The 23,197-nt window shown below is 44.6% G+C and overlaps 2 protein-coding genes across 2 annotated transcripts in view; both read left to right on the plus strand.

The window, feature by feature from the left end:
* Positions 1 to 654: 654 nt before the first annotated feature.
* The window catches only part of LOC136624346 (oocyte zinc finger protein XlCOF7.1-like), a 66,477-nt gene continuing 43,934 nt past the window's right edge, over positions 655 to 23,197 (plus strand). The window contains exons 1-4 of the mRNA XM_066598283.1: positions 655 to 706; positions 2,907 to 3,039; positions 3,327 to 3,506; positions 3,596 to 3,719. Of these exons, the coding sequence (XP_066454380.1) occupies positions 2,962 to 3,039; positions 3,327 to 3,506; positions 3,596 to 3,719 (382 nt within the window). The 5' untranslated portion in view covers positions 655 to 706; positions 2,907 to 2,961. The remainder of the gene's footprint in view (positions 707 to 2,906; positions 3,040 to 3,326; positions 3,507 to 3,595; positions 3,720 to 23,197) is intronic.
* On the plus strand, positions 3,761 to 12,819 carry LOC136625007 (gastrula zinc finger protein XlCGF57.1-like). The gene is made up of 4 exons (XM_066598926.1): positions 3,761 to 3,765; positions 3,812 to 3,866; positions 4,233 to 4,335; positions 9,836 to 12,819. Exons 1-4 carry the CDS (start codon positions 3,761 to 3,763, stop codon positions 10,945 to 10,947), a joined length of 1,275 nt encoding a protein of 424 aa, XP_066455023.1. The 3' UTR covers positions 10,948 to 12,819.

A 23,197-nucleotide genomic window follows, 5' to 3' on the forward strand; every position in this document is an offset into this window, starting at 1 on the left:
GGATCCTAGTGGCAGATGGCCACACAGGAAAGATAATGCCTGTAGTGTAAACGGGTACCTGGGTTAGTGAATTGGGATTTGTTGTGCTCGCTCTCTCTCTGAAGTGGACTCACTCCTATATCATCCATACTCCAGATGCTACGGGATGTCATTCCTCTTCCTCCATCTTCACTCACTTGGAAGCCAAAGGTGCTTCCATGCGGCTCTGTGCTAGTCTCCGTAGCAGGTAAGATGGAACCCTGCTCTAACACCGATTGAAGAAGACTCTCCTCCCGCTCTCGGACACCCACTTTTATAACCTCAATTACACCAAATGACACAGTAGGATAGATACATTCAGCAGCAGAGCTGACAGGCAATGAGTTAACCCTTCAGATGCTGCAGCTGTGCAAAACACATACAGAAAATGACAGGACAATTATGGAAGGGACCAGGATGACATTCTGGGACACTGAACACACACTCGGCTCCGCTCCTCCGTCTCTCACACGCTCGGCTCCGCTCCTCCGTCTCACACACGCTCGGCTCTGCTCCATCCACTCTCTGAATACCTCCTCACACAGCAGAGTCCTGCATCCACTGAGCAGACAGACCTGGTCATGTGACCCCTTGTCTCCTCCCACACACTGATCACATGACGGTGACATCATCACAGGTCCTGTAAGCACAGAACAACCCCACGGCTCCTGTCCAGCTGCAGGTGGAGGTATGTGGGGTCACCAGCACTGGGGGGCAGATTTATGGAAGCCCATAGCAACCAATCACAGCGCAGCTCTCCTGAGGAGCAGTTAGTGCTATAAGCTGCGCTGTGATTGGCTGCTATCGGTGACAGGGACAGATTTACCTTTAGGCCTCCCTCACACAGCTGTTCTTACTCTTGCTTTCGGCTGCAGCTCCCTATATGGGTTTAACATACCTGATCAGTGATGAGGGGCGCTAAATGCCGAAAAATAGAACAGACTTCACTCAAACCGCAGCGCTCGAGCCGCTGAGAGGCTCTGCTGAGAACAATGGGAGCGTTATACCGCCATTATTGCTGCACTTTAACAGCGATGCACGCTCCATCTTTGGCCGTTTTCAGTCCTGCGTCGCCCATTGGTATGAATAAGCCGTGGTTTCAGCGCTGCTGACAACGTGGCACAACTTGGTACCGCTAAACGCAAGCGCTAGCTGCACTACCTGAAAAGAAAAGGAGTGCTCACCTAGGGGGCGCCGTCCGGGCCGCCGCTGCTCTCACTGACTAATGAAGGTTATAAGGACATTAAGAAGGTCTTGTATTCCGTGTATCCTTGTATGTTGGAAGCTTACTGACCCCCTCAGAGTGATGATACAGCTCTAAAACACACCAGCTGTACACAGAGATAGTGATTACAGTGCAGCTACCTCCAGTATTAGTGATTACAGTGCAGCTACCTCCAGTATTAGTGATTACAGTGCAATTACTACCAGTATTAGTGATTACAGTGCAATTACTACCAGTATTAGTGAATACAGTGCAATTACTACCAGTATTAGTGATTACAGTGCAGTTACCTCCAGTATTAGTGAATACAGTGCAGTTACCATCGGTATTAGTGAATACAGTGCAGTTACCATCGGTATTAGTGAATACAGTGCAGTTACCTCCAGTATTAGTGAATACAGTGCAGTTACCATCGGTATTAGTGAATACAGTGCAGTTACCATCGGTATTAGTGAATACAGTGCAGTTACCATCGGTATTAGTGATTACAGAGCAGTTACCATCGGTATTAGTGATTGCAGTGCAGCTACCTCCAGTATTAGTGATTACAGTGCAGTTACCTCCAGTATTAGTGAATACAGTGCAGTTACCTCTAGTATTAGTGAATACAGTGCAGTTACCTCCAGTATTAGTGAATACAGTGCAGTTACCATCGGTATTAGTGAATACGGTGCAGTTACCTCCAGTATTAGTGAATACAGTGCAGTTACCATCGGTATTAGTGAATACGGTGCAGTTACCATCGGTATTAGTGAATACGGTGCAGTTACCTCCAGTATTAGTGAATACGGTGCAGTTACCTCCAGTTTTAGTGATTACAGTGCAGTTACCTCCAGTATTATTGAATACAGTGCAGTTACCTCCAGTATTAGTGATTACAGTGCAGTTACCTCTAGTATTAGTGATTACAGTGCAGTTACCTCCAGTATTAGTGATTACAGTGCAGTTACCTCCAGTATTAGTGATTACAGTGCAGTTACCTCTAGTATTAGAGATTACAGTGGAGTTACCTCCAGTTTTAGGGATTATAGTGCAGTTACCTTCAGTAATCAAACGTGATGTGTCCTCTGATTGGGGTCATACATTTATCTACAATCTCTGGGCCCAGACCGCCATGAAGACTTCTTCCAGCTTCGACTAGTCCCTGCACACTCTGTCCATCCTGACACTGCCCCAATTAACCTCTCAGTAACTCCCCCATAGTTCTAATGCATCTTCTGTGACCTGACAAATCAGTAATGTCCCTTTCCTTTAATTCAGGTGTCCCTTTGTGCCTTCACTAAGCTGTAATGCTGGCTTTGTTGCCCCACCTAGTGATAGTGCCCCCTATGTATCACCCAGAGTGGCTTTGTTCCTAGCATCACCTGACTCCGCCCCCTCTCCATCCTTGCACCCAGCATGTCTGGGGTTTGTGGGACAAGTCAGGTAATGCTGTGAACAGCGTGGCGCTGTGTGGCAGTCCTGTCAGTCAGGAAGACAGAAGATGGCTGATAATGGTGCTAATGAACTGGGGGCTGAGCAGTGGGGGCCGAGCAGTGGGGTGTGGAGGGGGCTGTGTTGGGGCTCAGCGGAGGTGCGGAAGGGAAGAGGGGGAATGCCTGGTAATTGTATTATTACAGGGGTTTTGTATGATGTTACATTGTCTCGTCTTCTTCCCATTCAGGATCCTCGGCTGATATCTTCTATATCAGATAATTATCCTGATTGACCCGACAAGGATGGAGAGGAACCGGGACAAGATGGCGGAGAGTTTATTCACCCTCACCCTAGAGATACTCTTCCAGCTTACAGGAGAGGTGAGAGATTCTGGGGATGACGTCACGTTCCATCATTCTTATCTCTGTCAGCCTCTGCTCACATCTACGGCTGACGATTTATTGCTGATTTGGTCATAAATGCTGGAAAAAGTATTACAGCTTACTGTGCTGTTTTTCTGGTAAAATGACTAAAACCAAATAAATTTGTTATAAGGCAATAATGTCTGCCATGTAGTAGATCGAAAACTCTGTAATAATAGAAATGCTGAACACAGATGTGAACAGAACCTGCAGGGATATTTATGGATGTATCTCCCCATAAACAGGATTACACGGTAGTGAAGAAGACTTCTAGTGATGGCTGTCAGGCCCCGGTGTCTGATGGATGGGGAAGACCCCTGAGCCCAATCACAGGGCCTCCACCTCACCTCCTGATACTGGAGGAGATCAATGAGCAGAAGATCCTAGAACTCACCAACAAGATGATTGAGCTGCTGACTGGAAAGGTGATGCTGCTGGGAATGCTGGGACATTATACAGTAACGCTATGGCGGTATAATGTGTCTGGGTGATGACGGTATCATTGTGTTGTCAGGTTCCTATAAGGTGTCAGGACTTCACTGTCTATTTCTCCATGGAGGAGTGGGAGTATTTAGAAGGACACAAGGATCTGTACAAGGACATCATGATGGAGGACCACCAGCCCCCCCTATCACCAGGTAATAGACAGGACTAAATCCACACGGCCTTTATTATTTGTATGTAGAGAATAAATTCAGTGGCTGTCTGTGTTTTCTGCAGGTAGATTCAGTAAGAGAACAGCAGCAGAGAGTTGTCCCCGGCCTCTTCTTCCACAGGATGATCAGGTAGATGGAAGGTCTCATGAAATCTCCCCTCTGGTCTGTAGGACGGCTGGGAAGGTCTTGTGTTCAGTCTTATTATATGATTGATACATGTGTAATGAGAAAGCTGGAGATGGCAGGATTACAGCCGACCGCAGACATTAGATCTCCGCATCTTATCACTATTTTCTGGTTCTGGAGACTTCTGATTGGAATAAAGAAGCAACAGGTTGGAGTTATACAGGAGACCTGCAGCTATTTGGCCCAGATCACTACTGCTGTCATGTCATTCCGGCTCCTCATACTAATTAATGACCTTTTCTGGCCATATAAAACCTCCCACACGACTTCTCCAACTGTGTGATGACTTTTACAATATTTATTTCACAGCTGGTGAAACTGGAGGAAGATCCGATCCCTATTGATGCTACAGAGACACATGTGAGGGGGGATCAGCCGTGTAAGGAGGAGATTCCTACAGATGACCCCCCAGGTGAGACTACATGTAGAGAAGAGTCTGTGTTGTCAGGGTTTGCTGAGGGTCATTCTGTAGGGTTCTGGCGCTGCTTCTCCTGTTCCTCCTTGCACAAAGGAGCAGATCCCTGTCCTGATGCTGTGGATAGTGAGGTCAGGACGGTCCTTCGCCGTGTGCCTGCAGGCTGCAATAAGTACAAATCAGTCAGCAGTTCTGTAATAATCGTGGAATATACAGCAATAAGCTATACAAGCAGTTATGTTATTTCCCCCCCATAGCATTTTGGTAGAGTCACAGGCGCCGGGTAAGGAGAAGCCATCCTCATTCTGCATTCAGCTGCTCCTTCCATCTGCCCCCAGCTGATACCCCATGCACTATGTCAGGGTCTCTGCAACATCCAATCACTCTTTCAGACCTGGACCCCCGTCCCCAGTGCTGCCTCCGCACATGTGCAAGTACCATTATCATGTCCCTCTCCTCTGCTGCTGGAACCAGAAGGACTGGGCATGCTCAGTAGGAACTTCCCACATCATAGTACAAGTAACAGTCAGCTGGGTCAGTGAATGACTACAAACATATGTGTGCCCACTGATAATGGCGGTGCCGGGCTTGTAAAGGCGTCTTTATTCATGATCGGCAGACTGTAGTTGCAGCAGAAGGCATCAGCAGCTCCCCCCAGACGTTTGTACATGCTTGCGCCCATGCTTGGGGGCACATATGAGCAAAATCCCACACACATAATGGACACTTAGGCGAAAGAAATGGCCTTCAAATTATATATGTGCGCTTGCCTGGCGAAACTCAATTCCGGGTCATTTCTAGACGCCGGTCTGAATAGACATTCAGATTTAGTATACATATTAATGAAGCTGCAGCACATTTATAAACCTCATGGGATAATATATCATAGAATATGGCAAGAAAAGCTATTTTTGTCCCAAAGGCATCCAAATTGTAAAGAGTTATAAAATCAAGGGTGGAGAAAATTATGAGCATCATTTTAAAAAAAATATGCAATAAAAAGTGCGTTAAATTAATAGAAATATTAAAAATGAGTAAAATAAACCTATAATACCAAGATATTAAAAAAATTCTAAAATTATATAAAACTGTATATAATTATAAAACTATTAAATAATACAAGTATTCAATCATATTATCATATTAAGTAAAGCTGCATTAAAAGCAATTCTACCATTTGGTGAGGGTTTTTAAAAATACATTAAAATACACTACAGCAGGATGAAGTATGAGGGATGTGTAGGGAACACAGATCACATTACCTCTTAGGAAACTGTAAATCTAATATAAATAAGCCTACAGGCTTTTTCCTGCAGCACACTTTGACCTATTTGCCTCACCTTAGGAGGATGATTTTGGTGTCATTCATTTCATTAGATGTTGACCTTTGCCATAAAATCTAAAAATTTGATTCAGTACATTCAGTGACCCATCGGACCCTGTTAAAGTTCCCTATGGTAATTTTAGAAGCGTTTCAGCCAGCAGCACCGTTATGCAGATTCAAGTGTTGCAAAGCGAGGTTCACACTCTTGTGGCATCTCTCTCTAGGGAGAGTATGAAGGTCACTGCTGGCTGGAGCGCTGCTATGAAAGAAGCTGCTGACACACACACAACACACACACCACCCCCCTGTCTTACCTCTGGGCTGGAGCTCAGCCGGGAGTGGACAGGGCTGTATAAGGAATCCCCCATAATGAAGGGAGAGGGGGGGGGAGCTACAGGGAATCTTCTCGAGATCTTCCCATATTTGGAGATATAAAGGGGTGGAGCTAAAGTGTGTCCCCGAGAGCAGGGGCAAGAGGGAGTGGGGTTAAAGAGGGGTGGGGCTAAAGGAGGTTCTCAGTGATTTATCTCTGGCCAAAAGAGTGGGTGGAGTTAGAGAGATCTGCCTTCTAGTTCCCTTTCCCTCTCTTGGCTAAAAAGGAAACACTATGAGAACCCCCTATAGCACCGCCCACTATCACCCTCGCTTTTGGCAAAATCCTTTAGGCTCACCCGTATATCTCCAAATATGGGAAGATAAATAGGAGATCCCCTGTAGCTCTGCCTCTCTCTCTCTCTCTCTGCTATGTGGTATTTCTTCATTTGAGGCTCTTTCCATGTGAAAATGCCTCGCATCCAGGGGTTTTTGATGGTTTGCGAGAGCAATAACAGGCTGTGAATCACAACCCGATATCGGTTAGCCGTCACAGAGATGCACACACTGGAGGGGAAGGGGAAAAACCGGCATGGAGAGCGAGGGAGAGAAGTGGCAGAAAGAGCAGGGGAGAGAGAAGTGGCATGGAAAGCTGGGGAGAGAGAAGTGGCATGGAGAGCAAGGGAGAAAGAAGCGGCATGGAGAGCAAGGGAGAAAGAAGCGGCATGGAGAGCAAGGGAGAAAGAAGCGGCATGGAGAGCAAGGGAGAAAGAAGCGGCATGGAGAGCAAGGGAGAAAGAAGCGGCATGGAGAGCAAGGGAGAAAGAAGCGTCATGGAGAGCAAGGGAGAAAGAAGCGGCATGGAGAGCAAGGGAGGGAGAAGCGGCATGGAGAGCAGGGGAAAGAGAAGTTGCATGGAGAGCTGGGGAAAGAAGTGGCATGGAGACGATAGGAGTAATAAGCAGCATGGAGAGGGAGAGAGAAGCGGTATTGAGATGGGGAGGGCAAAAGAAAAGTGGCATGGGGGAGAGAAGCAGTCTGGAGGGCGGAAAGAGAAGCGGTATGGAGAAGGAGGGGAGAAAGAAATGGTATGTAGAAGAGGGAAGGAAAAAGCTGCATAGATGGGAGATAAAAGCAGCATGGTGAGGGGGTAGAGAGAAGCAGCATGGAGGTGGAAGAGAAAAGCGGCATAAAGGAGGAGGGAGAGAGAAGAGGCATGGAGAGGGATGGAGAGGCAAGCGGCATGGATATGGGGTAGAGAAAAGCGGCATGGAGGAGGGAAGGAAGCGGCATGGAGAGGAAGGAGAGAGAAGCGGCATGGAGAGGGAGGAGAGAGAAGCGACATGGAAAGGTGGGAGATAGAAGCAGCATGGAGAGGGGGGAGAGGAGCGTCATGGAGAGCTAGTAAAGCAGCATGGGGTGTTGAGAAGCGATATAGAGAGGAAAGGAGAGAGAAGCAGCGAGGAGGGAGAAGTAGCTTTGAGGAGGGAGAGAGAAGTGACAGAGAGATGGTGCTGAGAGAATTGGCAGGGAAAGGGGGTGAGAGAGAAGTGGCAAGGAGGGGGGGAGAAGGGGCATGTAGAGGGGAAGAAAAATGTGGCATGTAGAAGGGGTGGGGACATGGAGAGGGGGAGAGAGAGAAGCAGCATAGACCGAGGGAGGGAGAGAGAAGGGACATGGAAAGAGAAGTGGCATGGAGAGCTGGGGAAAGAGAGGTGGCATGGAGAGCAGGGGAGAGAGAAGTGGCATGGAGAGCAGGGGAGAGAGAAGTGGCATGGAGAGCAGGGGAGAGAGAAGTGGCATGGAGAGCAGGGGAGAGAAGTGGCATGGAGAGCAGGGGAGAGAGAAGTGGCATGGAGAGCAGGGGAGAGAGAAGTGGCATGGAGAGCAGGGGAGAGAGAAGTGGCATGGAGAGCAGGGGAGAGAGAAGTGGCATGGAGAGCTGGGTAGAGAGAATTGGCATGGAGAGCTGGGTAGAGAGAATTGGCATGGAGAGCAGGAGAGAGAGAAGTGGCATAGAGAGCAGGAGAGAGAGAAGTGGCATAGAGAGCAGGAGAGAGAGAAGTGGCATAGAGAGCAGGGGAGAGAGAAGTGGCATAGAGAGCAGGGGAGAGAGAAGTGGCATAGAGAGCAGGGGAGAGAGAAGTGGCATAGAGAGCAGGGGAGAGAGAAGTGGCATAGAGAGCAGGGGAGAGAGAAGTGGCATAGAGAGCAGGGGAGAGAGAAGTGGCATAGAGAGCAGGGGAGAGAGAAGTGGCATAGAGAGCAGGGGAGAGAGAAGTGGCATAGAGAGCAGGGGAGAGAGAAGTGGCATAGAGAGCAGGGGAGAGAGAAGTGGCATAGAGAGCAGGGGAGAGAGAAGTGGCATTGAGAGCAGGGGAGAGAGAAATGGCATTGAGAGCAGGGGAGAGAGAAATGGCATTGAGAGCAGGGGAGAGAGAAGTGGCATTAAGAGCAGTGGAGAGAGAAGTGGCATGGAGAGCAATGGAGAGAGAAGCGTAATGGAAAGTAGGGGAGAGTGAAGTGGCATGAAGAGCTGAGGAGAGAGAAGGGGCATGGAGAGCTGGGGAAAGAGAAGTGGCATGGAGAGGGGAGGATTAATAAGCAGCATGGAGGGGGAGAGAGAAGCAGCATTGAGAGGGGGAGGGGAAAAGAAAAGTGGCATGGGGAGAGAAGCAGTCTAGAGGGGGGAAAGAGAAGCGGTATGGAGAAGGGGTGAGAAAGAAATGGTATGTAGAAGAGGGAAAGAAAAAGCGCCACAGACGGGAGAGAAAAGTGGCATGTGAGGGGGTAGAGAGAAGCGGCATGGAGGTGGAAGAGAAAAGCAGCAAGGAGGGGGAGGGAGAGAGAATCAGTATGGAGGGAGATGGGGGAGAGGGAAGTGGCATGGAGGAGGGAGAGAATCGGCAGAGAGAGGGGGAAAGAGAAGTGGCATGGAGTGCGGGAGAGAGAGAAGCGGCATGGAGTGGGGCAGAGAGCGAAGTGGCATGGAGTGGGGGGGAAGTAACATCATATGTAAGGCCGAATGAAGACCATGTCCATATAGTTTAGCCTGTTTATCCTCCTATGTTGTTGATCCAGAGAAGGCAAAAACCCCAAGAGGTAGGAGCCAATTAGCCCATTTGGGGGAAAATTCCTTCCCGACTCCCTAATGGCAATCAGACTCATCTCGGCTGTGATAGGGCGTCCTGGGTAGTTCCTTAGGAATTTTTGGATTTTTGGTAAAAACAAAAGGATGCGGTTTCTGGAGTATTAATGCATATAAAATGCTTTTAATTAATAAGTATCCTAAATCTGTGTGAATAACATGTGCGAGCAGAGCATGTGCACGCAATTGCATCTAAAAATTTCCCTCTCTCTTTCCGGTCAGGCGTGTACACAGATATAGTTTGGTGGCCATTCTCTTTTGGATGTACACATGTATGCACTTCTGGTCGTCCAGTTATAAGAAGTAACTCATACTGTTAACATGGCTCTGTGTCATATGCTTGTGAAAGGAGGCAGATTTGTGTGTGAGCCCTGTGACTTGCGTAGCATTTCCTGTATTGTATCTATTGTCCAATGCTAATGGAATAAACACCGGAATCTACCGACTCTCCAATAGAAACCTGGAGGGACGTGTGCTAATTTAGAGGCTAACCTGGATTCTTTAGGAGGTTTGCTGATGTCCGCGAATCTCTCATTCAAATAAGTAAAACCTTATACATAATAGCTACCGGATAGCCACTGATACACTTTGGAGTCCCACGGGGTTTGTGTAACCTGTCTTTTTCACAATTTGTATGACAATTTTATACAGAAATGTAATAAAATAATAATATAATTGTAATGTTATACTAAAATCAGTTTAATTCTTGGCAGATGACGACACCAGGAGATCAGAGGGACTTCTGTTATTTTCAGGTTTTAAAGTGGAAGGTGATGGTATCATACAAGATACATATGAAGAGCCTGCCATTATCCCAGATGTACCCTCAGCCCTTCACAGCAAACATCTGTCAGCTGATCCTTTTATACAGGTTCCATCTTTTGATTCAACACAAAATACTAAGCAACATAACATTTACAGAAGAGATGTTGAAGAAGAAACGGTTGACACAGGGAAGAAGTCATATTCATGTTCAGAATGTAGCAAATGCTATACCCAAAAATCACATCTTGTTAGACATCAGAGAATTCACACAGGAGTGAGGCCATTTTCATGTTCAGAATGTGGAAAAAGTTTTATAGATAGAGCAAATCTTGTTGAACATCAGAGAATTCACACAGGAGAGAGGCCATTTTCTTGTTCAGAATGTGAAAAATGTTTTATAGATAAAGCAAATCTTGTTAAACACCGGAGAATTCACACAGGAGAGAGGCCATTTTCTTGTTCAGAATGTGGGAAGTATTTTAGCCGTAAAACAAATCTTGTTCAACATCAGAAAATTCACATAGGGGAAAAGCCATTTTCTTGTTCTGAATGTGAAAAATGTTTTAAAGAGAAATCAAATCTTGTTAAACATCAGATAGCTCATACAGGGGAGAAGCCATTTTCTTGTTCTGAATGTGAAAAATGTTTTATAGATAAATCACATCTTGTTAAACATCAGAAAATTCACACAGGGGAAAAACCATTTTCCTGTTTAGAATGTGGGAAGTGTTTTACTTATAAATCAAATCTTGTTGAACATCAGAAAATTCACACAGGAAAGAAGCCATTTTCCTGTTCAGAATGTGGGAAGTGTTTTACCTATAAAGCAAATCTTGTTGAACATCAGAAAATTCACACAGGTGAGAAGCCATTTTCTTGTTCAGAGTGTGGGAAGTGTTTTATTCAGAAAAACTATCTAGTTAAACATCAGAGAATTCACACAGGAGAGAAGCCATTTTCCTGTTCAGAATGTGGGAAGTGTTTTACCCATAAATCAACTCAAGTTAAACATCAGAGAATTCACGCAAGGGAGAAGCCATTTTCTTCTTCAGACTGTTGACAATATTTTACAGATAAACTAGATTTTGTTAACCATCAGAGAACTCACAGATTGGAGAACCCGTGTTCATGTTCAGAATGTGGGAAATATTTCCTTGGAAATCAAAACCTTTTGAGCTTAGAAAAAAGTTACGCAGGGAAGAAACCATATTAATATTTTGAATCTTGCTGTCTTCTTCGGTTATTTTGATTGAAAGCCTTGGCCACTTCATGTGAACTTCTATTACTGAGCGTCAAGATGATCTCATTTGTGTTCTGGATTGTTAAGAGCATCTTCAGGTACCTGAAAAGTCATGCAATTAGTGTCCTCAATACTACATAATTTTACATAACTTTATTAATACTCAAGATCACATCATCCATAACTCCAAAATGATTGGAGGTATTGAAAAAAATGACTGCGCCTACAAATTTCCGATAATGTCTGCCTTTATATCATCTATTCCATGATCCTTTTTCTATTGAAATGTTTTAGGCTAAGATGACTGCCAACAAGATGGCCAATAAGCACTACCACAAGGGAAAAACGCTTTGCACCCAACTATCTAATTGTTTTACAAAGTTTCTTACTTGTATCTCTTTTTTTGTTCAGAAGATATGCTGGGTGGCCCTGACCTTTGAATCTCCCTTTATAATCAATAGGCAAAATAGCTTTGCAATAACCAATTGCTTATATGGAATAACCTCTGGAATATATTATTGTATTATTGTTTTGCATTCTCTTTGTATTTCTTAAAGGGAATGTCCTACTTCTAGGTGTTTTTTTTTGTTTTGCAGGAAGCAGGCAGCTCTGTACATTGCGCAGTGGTTTGGGTTGGTACTGCAGGCTGAGTCTTACTGAAATTAATTATACTAAGCCTGCCAAATAAATCTAGGCCACTGCACAATGTACAGAGTGTATTGTCAACTTAAAAGGCAACAAGTTTGGATACAGCTTTAAAGAAGGACAAGTGAGTTACATAGTAACATAGTATGTAAGGCCAAATGAAGACAATGTCCATCTAGTCCAGCCTGTTTATCCTCCTGTGTTGTTGATCCAGAGGAAGGCAAGAAACCCCAAGAGGCAGGAGCCAATTAACCCTTTTGGGGGAAAAATTCCTTCTCCCTAATGGCAATCAGACTAATCCCTGGATCAACCTAATAGTTCCTACCAGCTGTATACCCGGATTAACAATTAACCTAAGATTTATATCCTGTAATATCCTTCCGCTCCAGAAAGACATCAAGTCCCCTTTTAAACTCATCTATGGATTTTGCCATCACCACCTCCTCAGGCAGAGAGTTCCACAGTCTAACTGCTCTTACAGTAAAGAACCCTTTTGTGTGTTGGCGATGAAACCTGCTTTCTTCTAGAATAAGTGGATGCCCTCTCGTTACTGTCGCAGTCCTGGGTATAAACAGATCGCGGGAGAGATCCTTGTATTGTCCCCTAATGTATTTATACATAGTTATTTGATCACCCCTTAGCCGTCTTTTTTCCAGGGTAAATAATCCCAGTTTTGGTGCCTCTCTGGGTATTCCAGTCCTTTCATTCCATGTATTAGTTTAGTTGCCCGTCTTTGAACCCCCTCAAGCACTGTAACATCTTTCCTGAGCACCGGTGACCAGAACTGTGCGCAGTATTCCATACTGGCAAGTGCCTTATATAGTGGGAGGATAATGTTCTCGTCCCTCACCCCTATACCTCTTTTAATGCACCTCAAGACCCTATTAGCCTTTGCAGCAGCTGACTGGCATTGGTTACTCCAGTTTAGTCTACAATCCACTAGTACCCCCAGGTCCCTTTCCATATCACTTTCCCATTTAGTGTATATTGGTGACATCCGTTTCTCCTGCCCATGTGCATAACCTTTCATTTATCAACATTGAACTTCATTTGGCATTTTTCTGCCCGATCCCCCAGCTTATCTCGGTCCATTTGTAACCGCACCTTGTCCTCTGTTGCATTGATTATATTGTATAATTTTGTGTCATCTGCAAATATTGATATTTTACTGTGCAGCCCCTCTATCAGGTCGTTGATAAATATATTGAACAGAATGGGGCCTAATACTGAACCCTGTGGCACCCCGCTAGCAGTGGTGGCCCAATCAGAGTATGAGCCATTTATTACCACCCTCTGCTTTCTTTCTCTGAGCCAATTGTTTACCCAAATACACACGTTTTCGTCCAGTCCGAGCTGCCTCATTTTATATATCAGCCTATTATGCGGCACGGTGTCAAATGCTTTAGAGAAGTCCAGATATACGAGATCAATAGACTCTCCCAGGTCCAGCCTAGAGCTTACTTGATCGTAGAAGCTGATCAGATTGGTCTGACATGATCTACCCTTCATGAATCCATGCTGGTGAGGAGTTATTCCGTTGTTCTCCTTGAGGTATTCTTCGATGGTGTCTCTCAGAAACCCCTCGAATATTTTTCCAGTTACTGAAGTGAGACTTACCGGCCTGTAGTTACCAGGCTCACTTTTGGACCCCCTTTTTGTAAATTGGAACTACGTTGGCAATGCGCCAATCCAATGGTACAACCCCGGTCTTGATAGTATCCACAAATATTAGATATAGCGGCCTAGCTATCACATCACTTAGTTCCCTTAGTACCCTTGGGGGTGTATTCCATCTGGGCCTGGCGATTTATCGATTTTTAATCTTCTTTAACCAGTTCCGCCCCTCCTCCTTCGTTAGGTGTGAGATATTTTTAGAGGGGTTCATTTTATTCTCCTGCATCTCGTGTGGCATTTCCTTTTCGTTTGTGAATACGCTTGAAAAGAAACTATTTAATAGGTTTGCCTTCCCTCCATCATCTTCAATGATTTCTCCTGCATACAACAGTTGATACAACACAATTTATTAATACAAGTAAATAAATGATAAAATAAATAAAGTTACATAAAATAGGTGATACTGCATATATGTTTTGTAAACGATTCTTAATCAATGGTTACATCAATAATCACATCACCAAGAGCCTTAGGTATACTTCATCTGCTTTGGGCATCAAACGGAGAAGCAGAGGTGAAAAGTCAGAGAACAGGGGCCTCTTGGGAACCACACTGTGGGAGGGCATTCCCCATCACAGGTCCAACATAGAATCATAGAATGGTAGAGTAGGAAGGGACCTCCAGGGTCATCTGGTCCAACCCCCTGCTCGGTGCAGGATTTACTAAATCATCCCAGACAGATATTTGTCCAGCCTTTGTTTGAACACTTCCAACTCTTTGAACATGCTTCTAACTCTCCAGAGCCTTCTCCTGTCTTTTATACTTAGTATCATCTATTGCTTGTATATTTGTATTGAGAATATCAAGGTCACAGCCGTAAGTGGCCATTCCTCAAATAGGATCAGATCAAACAAATAAAATTGATTCTTGAATCCTTATAATTTATACATTGAACATCGTGGCTGTTCGAATACAAGATGGCGGGCTGCAAATAGCCACTTTTATACATTTTCACCACAACCGAGCTGTCTGCTTCCTGCAGCAAAACAGCTACAAGTTTAGGCCCAATGTTCACAGGCGGATTTGATTTGTGGTATCCACACGGGTCACCCGCGCGGAAGATCCACAATTCAATGTGCCCATAGGGAAGCATAGGCTTCCGCAACTAAATTTAACCCCTATTTTGGGCTTAAGGATGCAACGATTTTTGGCGGATTTTTATATCCATTTTTCAAAAGCCATAACTTTTTTACTTTTCTGTCGTAGCGGCAGTATAAGGGCTTGTTTTTTTGCATGGCGAACTGTAGTTTTTGATGGTGCCATTTTTGGGTACATTGACTATATTGTAAAACTTTAATTTTTTTTATTATAACAGGGAGAGAAAACGCATCAATTCTGCCATAGATTTTTTTTTTTTAACAGCGTTAATCATGCAGCATAAATGATACAATACATTTTTTCTGCGGGTCGGTACGATTACAACGATACCAAAATTCTTGTATTTTTTTAGGTTTTTCCTCTTTTCTGTGATAAAAACCCTTTTTTTTGGAAATCTTTTTTTTTTTCTAAATCACTGCATTCAAAGTCCTGTAACTGTTTTAATTTTCTATGTACGGAGCTCTGTAAGGGCTTATTTTTTGCAAGACAAGCTGTAGTTTTTATTGATACCATTTTGGGGAATATATAACTTTTTTGATCATTTTTATTGCATTTTTTGGGAGGCAGAATGCTAAAAATTAGTTATGGATATGTGGGATTTAAATTTTTTTTAACCATTTTTATGTTAATATGAGAAAAAGCATCTTAAATGTTTTTTGCATTTTTTTTTTTACATTTTACTTTTTTGTACATCTTTATTATCTTTTTTTACAGTATTTGTGTCCCTCTTGGGAACTTAAAGCACAGCACTGATGATCGCTGTGATAAGGCATGGCAGGACTTTTGTCCTGCCATGCCTTATCGCTTATAGAACGATCACAGGCTTTGGCAATACAGGACGCCGGTATCTGGCGCGCTCCCTCTGTGAACCCTTCCCATGCCGTGATCTACATAGTTCGCAGCAGGGAAGGGGTTAACAGCGGGGGACTCATCTCCTAACCCCCCCCCCCCTTCTGTTGCAGCGGGAGGTCGGCTATCACTAACAGCCGACTCCCGCTGCGGGATAGCGTGAGATTTGTCATGATCTTGCGCTATCCCTATGACGTAAGGGTACGTCATTTTGCGGGAAGTACCTCACGCCCATGACATACCCTTGCGTCATCGGTAGGGAAGTGGTTAAGCATGCGAATTTGATTTGCGGACGGTTTGTTGTGGAAAACAAATTGCATCATGCTCTTTTTCAGCCCGGATTCCATCTGGATGAGTTCAATAGAAGTCAATGGGTGCAGACGATATGCAGTGCATCCACAAATACTATTGCAGATGCACTGTGGATTTGAATGCCTTTTTTAATCAATTAGGGAGGTGGAGTTGCGGATTTTTTCCTTGCAGATGATCTGCAGTGCACCCGTGCCGATACACCATTGCATCTGTGATCTTCCGAGAGTGTGAAATCCGATCCACCCGTGGACATGAGGCCTAAATGTCCTTGGTACAGATAAAGCAATGTTCTTGGCCAGAAGGTTTTCTGATTAGGTGCGGGGGGATGCAGACATGTTTAAGTAATAGATGTAATAATCTCTAAGTTTTTTTTTATGTTTATTGTTGCTGAATTGCAGATTTCTTGAAAATTCATCATGTTAACATTGAGACTCCTCATGGCGGAGAACCAGAAAACTTCCTTACATACAACCATTGGGGTGCTTTATTAGATTCTGGCTGTCTTTTTTGTGAGGGTCTCCTATTTCCACAAAATATTTCTTACCTACTTACCTTGAACTTGTAAAACTTATTCTAAATAAACTTTACTTTCTTTAAACTTTCAGTATGAGACCTTTTTCACCGACGGGAACCACTAAATAAAACTTAGCTTTTATTCAATATAGTTGTAAAAAAATGTGTGCGTGATAGGATGTGTTAGAATATTATCTATGCTAGTAAGAATAGATAGAGAAGGCCTATCATCTGCATTGATTTATTCAAACACGGACAATGATGTCCTCCGTAACACAGGGATGGATCAATAAGTGGGCTTGATGATATGATAGAGCATTAAAGTGGGAGCACTAATGCCCTCCTGAATAGTCTGGTTTAGACAATAGATCACTCTGCTTTATATTTTAAATCATCACATAGCAGGGAGATTCAGGAAGAGCCTGTTGCTTCTCACTTGTGAGCCACAATTAGATACTGAGTCAATGATTGATAATTGTTTAAAGGCTCCTATGTGTGATGAGGCAGATTATAGAATCATCAACTTCAATCAATGTGTTATCATCTAGACACAATAGACAGAATGAGACTCATGAATACATTGTCAATACATAAGTCTCAGTCCGATTTGGTTACTATATTGACCTCTATCGACGTGTCATGTCAGCACACAGAGAGGGATAAATAAGAGAGACATGCATATAATGTTAACGCATGTGTCTCAATCCTTTATCAATTGCCGATGTAGGCCAAATCCTATTCTAATATGGCTTAATGTAGAGCCAGATAACTAATCTCTTGATTAAAGATTTCTCCTGTCTCATAGGGTGCAGCTGTGCTTCTATTAGCCCAAAGCCCTCGTCCGTGACCATTACAAATGGGGCTGTTAGACCTGAAGAAACAGGCAGCAACTGTGGCTCTGGCAGGGCCAGCTGCTTGGCAAGAAGCTGCTGGCCGATTCTGGAAGCTCTGAAGATGCGAGCATCAGCAGAGCTTCCATAAGCCTTGATATCCATCATTACAAACTGGTAGTCACTGTCGCCAACCACCATGTGGCGCACAGTAATGTTTTTAATTAAAATATCGGGACCCTGAATGAGGCGGCCTCTTAACACAAATGTGTTTTCCATCCAAGGCCCCAATGCAGCTAGGAAACTGCGCAGCTTGCTGAAATCTGTCAGCAATAGCAAACCATTGCTGCTTGCTGGGAGGCAGAAATTGGGTTCTCTTTAAATGTTCCCAGATGACTTTGTACATCCCCGTCACAATGCGGGTAATTGCACGATGGCCAAGCAAAAATTTGAAGTGCATGGCAGCAAACGAGCTGCCTGTGGCCAGGAATCTGTAACAAGAAGAAAGATAATATTTTAGACATGTGAAAATAGCTGAATGAGAAAGCATGTAAGTCAACAAAGCATAAAGGACAATGGTAATGCAGGTAGCATGCCTAAAAGCATTACCCCAGCCCGGCATGTTTACCTGCATTAGCGCACCTAGGTATTCTTAGCTATATTATCGCACCTCGGCATGTTTACTGTGTTACCACACCTAGGCATGCTTACCTGCATTACCACAACTAGAGATGCCGACCTGCGTTACCTGGCTGCGGTCATGCAAATACTATGGGGAAGGGTAAATAGGACAACACCTAATTTAAATGAAAATATTCACATATGGACTTCCACATATTAGTGTCCTTACGCGAAAGATGGGAATGCAGCAGCTCCAGAAGGGAGTCGAATATGCCAACTGACATTCTGCAGAAAGCAGAAAATTTCTCTTCGTCCAGCCGCAGGTCCTGGTATAGCGTGGCAAAATGCCCCTCTTCAGGGTGCTGCCTAACTACTGGATGCACCCAAAACCGGCGTTTTTTGGGTATCGCCGCCAACACTTCCTCCTCCTCTGTTACTGAGTCATCCTCCACAAATGTGGAGTAGAGCAGCCATGAAATAAGGGCCTTTCTAGTGGCATTAGAGACAGCCATCCTGCTGAGTACAATGCTGAAAGTAAAGTAAAATGGCTCCTAGGCATTGGCCAGGGGGTTGGACAACTATTTGGGGTTTGGCTTCTTTTCCATTTGCAGTGCATCCGCGAATGAAAAAAAAACGCAACCCGCGGTCTCCCACATGCCAATAAGGAAATTCAAAGCTCAAACACAGTAAATCCACTGTGGAAATCCACAGCAAATACCCACGCTGGCCTGATTTTCCCCGTGGACATGAGGCCTTAGATCTATAAGCTAAACTTATGGGCTGAAACCGCTGACACCCACTGCAAACAAACATGATCGCATCTAGCTCTGATCACAGCTGGTTAACAGTTTACTTACACTGCCAATCCTAACAGCGGCGTGTAAATGTCTGCTGGATTCACCATCACCCCCTTAATGTGGTTGTCGGGTGCTGATGCTTGCCATGGTAGCCCTGAGTATATGGGAAGTTTGCAGAGCTGCCATGTAGTTGACCATATTAAGCCCTTCCTGTTTAATTAATATGTGAATGTTAAAATTACAATGACTGAAGTATTGCAGTATATTGTAGAGGTGCTCAAACAATTGCAAGATCAAGTTCCCTAAGAGGACTAAAAAATGTGGAGTTAGTCAAATTAAAGAAAAATAAATTTTAAAAAAGCCCTCTCTTTCCATAACATAGACTAAGCAATAAAAAATAAACATAATTAATATTGTTGTACCAGAAAAAGTCTGAACTTTCCTTTTCATCGTCAGGCAGCACAGAAGGGATGTTTTATCCCTGCACTCCACTATAGACCAGCCCACCTAGAATGATAAACTAAGAGACTAGCATTAAGTAATTGCTAGCATTTAAGAAACCCACTCACATATGTTTAAGGGTGCCTACTAGAGATGTGAGAGCATACTCGGTAAGGCAAATTACTCGAGCGAGTATCAGCATTTTCAAGTAACTGCCTGCTCTTTCAAAACCCCCCGCCACCCCCAAATCTTTTTGGATGAGCAGGCAGTTACTCACAAATGCTGATACTCGCTTGAGTAATTTGCCTTACCGAGTATGCTCGCTCATCTCTAGTGCCTACCCACTAGCGATACTATTTCTTGCGATACGAGGGCGATGATTATGAAACAAATGATTTTCAATGGTTCCATACTCATTTGCGATTTTTATTCTTAAGTTTCGCAAAGCTGAGAAAAAAATCAGCAATATCTGAATCAGCGTCAGCCCCATTGAAAACATAGGGAGTACATTGCAGACTTCTGTTACAGGGGACCGCGGGGATGAAGGAATCCTTTGCCACAGCTATGGCAGAAGTCCGTGATGCTATCCCATTGCTTTCAATGGGGCCAGCACTACTGCGACCCCATTGAAAGAAGTGGATTGCAGGCAACCCCCGCAGCAATGATTTTTCAGGGAAGGGCTTAAAATATGAGCCTTTCCCCAAAAAATCAGCACTAGCTGTAAAAATAAGTTTTAAAAAATTATACTCACCTAGAAGATGAGTCCAGCTTTTCTCTCTGGCATGGCAGCCTTCTTCTGTGTTCTGCAGGCAGGGGATTGATAAAACCCCGTCCCCAAAAAGCGCTGGTCTTATTGGCTGAGCGCTCAGCCAATCACAGGCAGCGTTCAGCCATTGAATGACAGCTGAGCGCTGTCTGTGATTCATTGATGGATACACATTGCAAGTGTAAGCCCAAATCCAGAGAATGTAGAAGCGGTGTAAGGAGAGAGGCATTAAATTAGGGTAAAGAGTTTTGTTTTTAGGATACCCATAAAAGTGTGTATTATCTGGGGTAGTGTACTCCATAGAACTAGTGTAGCTTGGGAAAAGTCTTGGAGATGGGAGTGTTTAACTGTCAACGCAAGCTACAACAGTCAAAATGGTTGTTCCATAAAGGATATTGATCATCTAGTCCTAGAAGTGGAATATCTAGGGCTATAGAGAGCAGGTGGTTCTGTCGGCGCACATGCACAGTGCAGATTATTCCGCGCCATCGCTAGGCGAGGAGGTGGACCCCATGACCTTTCTGCAATGATTGCAGAAGGGCCACGGGACAGACGGCTTCCATTGACTTCAATAAAAGCTGTCCATGCGTAGCCAGTGCAGAATTGCCACATGCTATGATTTCTCCTCCATGAGTGGAAAATCGCAATAGTTTTCCATGCATGGACATGAAATTGGGTATTTCCATAGTATACTGATGTGTATTAAGAAACTGCTATGTATACTTATTAATAGAGATGAGCGAACGTGTTCGGCCACGCCCCTTTTTCGCCCGAATACCGCGAACTCCGAGTACTTCCGTACTCGGGCGAAAAAGTTCGGGGGGCGCCGGGGGGCGGGGAGAGGCGTGGCCGTGCGGGGGGTAGCAGCGGGGAACAGGGGGGAGCCCTCTCTCTCTCCCTCTCCCCCCCACTCCCCACTGCTACCCCCCGTGCCGCCACGGCGCCCCCCGAACTTTTTCGCCCGAGTACGGAAGTACTCGGAGTTCGCGGTATTCGGGCGAAAAAGGGGCGTGGCCGAACACGTTCGCTCATCTCTACTTATTAATTGTATTTTTAAGTGTATTTGGCATAAAGCCACTCACTTTGTAAAATCTTATATAGGATTAGCATATGGCATAATAAACCACATAACATCATGGTCTGTGTGTGTCTGCATCCTCCTGACCGGTCACTTACCTCTATACTTTGGAGCCCGACAGCATATCAGGAAACCGTTGAATTTCCCTAACAAACTTGATGCCCAACTGTGGGGATTGGGATGACAGAAGGACGATCATTGTACCGCGATTCTCAGACGATGGAGCAGAGCTACCTGGAACCACAGACTGAAAAACAGAGTTGTATGGTAAGACATTATCTTGCCAATCTTATCTGTGCTTCCTGGTTAATCTTTCTCCAGATCTGAGGGTAGATGTGCATGCTTCCTTGTAATACCTCGAGATTTGAATACTACTTCTGAATCCGCCCAGCCGCAGCGCAGAACCCCAGCATTCCCTTCTGCATCTCCCAGAATAACACAGGAAAGTTTACTACCTAAAGAAAGAACTCTTCCATTACTGCAAACAACACGATTAACATTGTAAATTATACTGAACATCTAGATATTTGGGCGGTATAAGTGCCTCTATGAACAGCAATTACCTTTTGTTTTATTCTGTATCCTGCTGAGTGATCAATAAAGATTTTAAACCTTTCTATTCGTCTGCTGTGTGAATTTCAATCATAAGACACAGAAGTAAATAATTTTCAATAAAAGTATAACAGCTGAATAAAAAATGGAGAGGGCTGCATATAAGAAGCCTTGGAGCTGGATAATCCCATTACCAAACATTACATGGCGGATGTAATGGCTGCATAACTCCAAAGTATAATAATACATCATAGGGAGGGGTTATCACCAGAAGCTGGGACTGAACTGCTAAGTTATGCTAATTTGTGGGTGGGTCAGCTGTGGGGTGGGAACAATTAGTTATGCTAATGTGGGTGTGGAAGGGGCATGTAATTTGACTATATAAGGTACTATTAACCTAAAAATAGTGTGGGGGCCTAGTTATTATGCTATAAAAGGGTGTGGGGGCGTGGTTATTAATCTATATAAAAAATGTGGGGGCATGGTTAAAATGCTATAAAAGGGGCAGGGCAACTCTTACTTTCTTGTTTGACGAGATATGTAAACATATTGCTCCTCACAAAGAGCCATGGCCAACCCAAATGGAAACGCCACAAACTGGAAATCATCAGACTGAACCACAAGGTGGAGGAACCCTATAGTAAGGAGATGGGAATGTGCAGGTAACTATCCCAAATGTTCCCCAGAATAGGAACTCATTGTCCTCTGTGAAAGCTATCACACAGCAGAGGGAACCCATTTGTAAATGGCGAGGATGGATATACTGGTTCAGGCATTTCTGGTTCATCATGGGGCGGACTGAGCCATCCTTCTTGGAGATGATCAACAGGTTCAAACAGAACTCCATGAACCTTTACCTGAGTGGGAACCAGAGCAATGGTCAGACATTATGCTGTGTGAAGGCAGAAACTGTGTGACTGCAGGGGGCAGTTAATGCTGGCTAGCAGGGATTGCAGTCAATAGGTCAGGGAGCATGTTCTCATGCGGCATACAGAGGGGTTTGATTTAGGAGATATGGTATACCTCCCTGAAGAGGTATGTTTTTAAAGCGCGCCTGAAGTTTTGTGAATCATGCATTGCCCGGATAGCCTTTGGTGCTTTCCAGAAGACTTCTGCTCTGAAGAAGTCTTGGAGGCGGGAATGACAGGTTCCAATTAAAGGGGCACTTAGTCTGATTTCGTTAACAGAGCGGACGGTGGGGGCTGAGTGATGGATTGAGATGAGGGAGGCAATGTAAGGTGACGCAGCGCTGTGGAGAACTTTATGGATGAAGGTAGTGAGTTTAAATTGAATTCTGTATTTAACGGGCAGCCAGTGCAGTGACCGGCACAGGACAGAGGCGTCCGAGTAGCGGCTGGACAGGAAGATGAGCCTGGCTGCTGCATTCAGGATGGATTGGAGGGGGTAGAGTCTGGAGCAAGGGAGGCCGATCAGTAACGAGTTGCAATAATCAAGCCGAGAGTGGATGAGAGCAACAGTGAGCGTTTCTAGCAAGTCCGCAGTGAGAAAAGGGTGGATTCTTGAGATGTTCTTGAGGTGTAGCTGACATGTTCAGGCCAGACAATTGGATGTAGGGGGTTAAGGAGAGATTGGCGTCGAATATCACCCCAAGGCATGCTGTTTGGGAGTTATGGTGGTGCCACACACTGAGATGGAGATGTCAGAATGAGGTCGGCTATTAGAGGGCAGAAACACCAGGAGGTCAGTTTTTGAGAGGTTCTGATTTAGGTAGAGAGAGGACATAGTGTTAGAGACCGCAGACAGACAGTCGGTGATGTTTTGGAGGAAAGGTGCAGAGATGTCACAGGAAGAGGTGTATAACTGGGTATTGTCGGCATAGAGGTGGTATTGGAGGCCATCTCCTGATGGTTTGTCCAATAGGGGTTGTGTAGAT

This window comes from Eleutherodactylus coqui, chromosome 4 (genome assembly GCF_035609145.1).
Source record: "Eleutherodactylus coqui strain aEleCoq1 chromosome 4, aEleCoq1.hap1, whole genome shotgun sequence".
Taxonomy (NCBI): Eukaryota; Metazoa; Chordata; class Amphibia; order Anura; family Eleutherodactylidae; genus Eleutherodactylus; species Eleutherodactylus coqui.

Coding starts and splice junctions, on each gene's coding strand:
- LOC136625007 (XM_066598926.1), top strand. Junction 3,867..4,232: donor TTCTTCCACAGGATGATCAG/GTAGATGGAAGG, acceptor TTTATTTCACAG/CTGGTGAAACTGGAGGAAGA. Junction 4,336..9,835: donor TCCTACAGATGACCCCCCAG/GTGAGACTACAT, acceptor AATTCTTGGCAG/ATGACGACACCAGGAGATCA.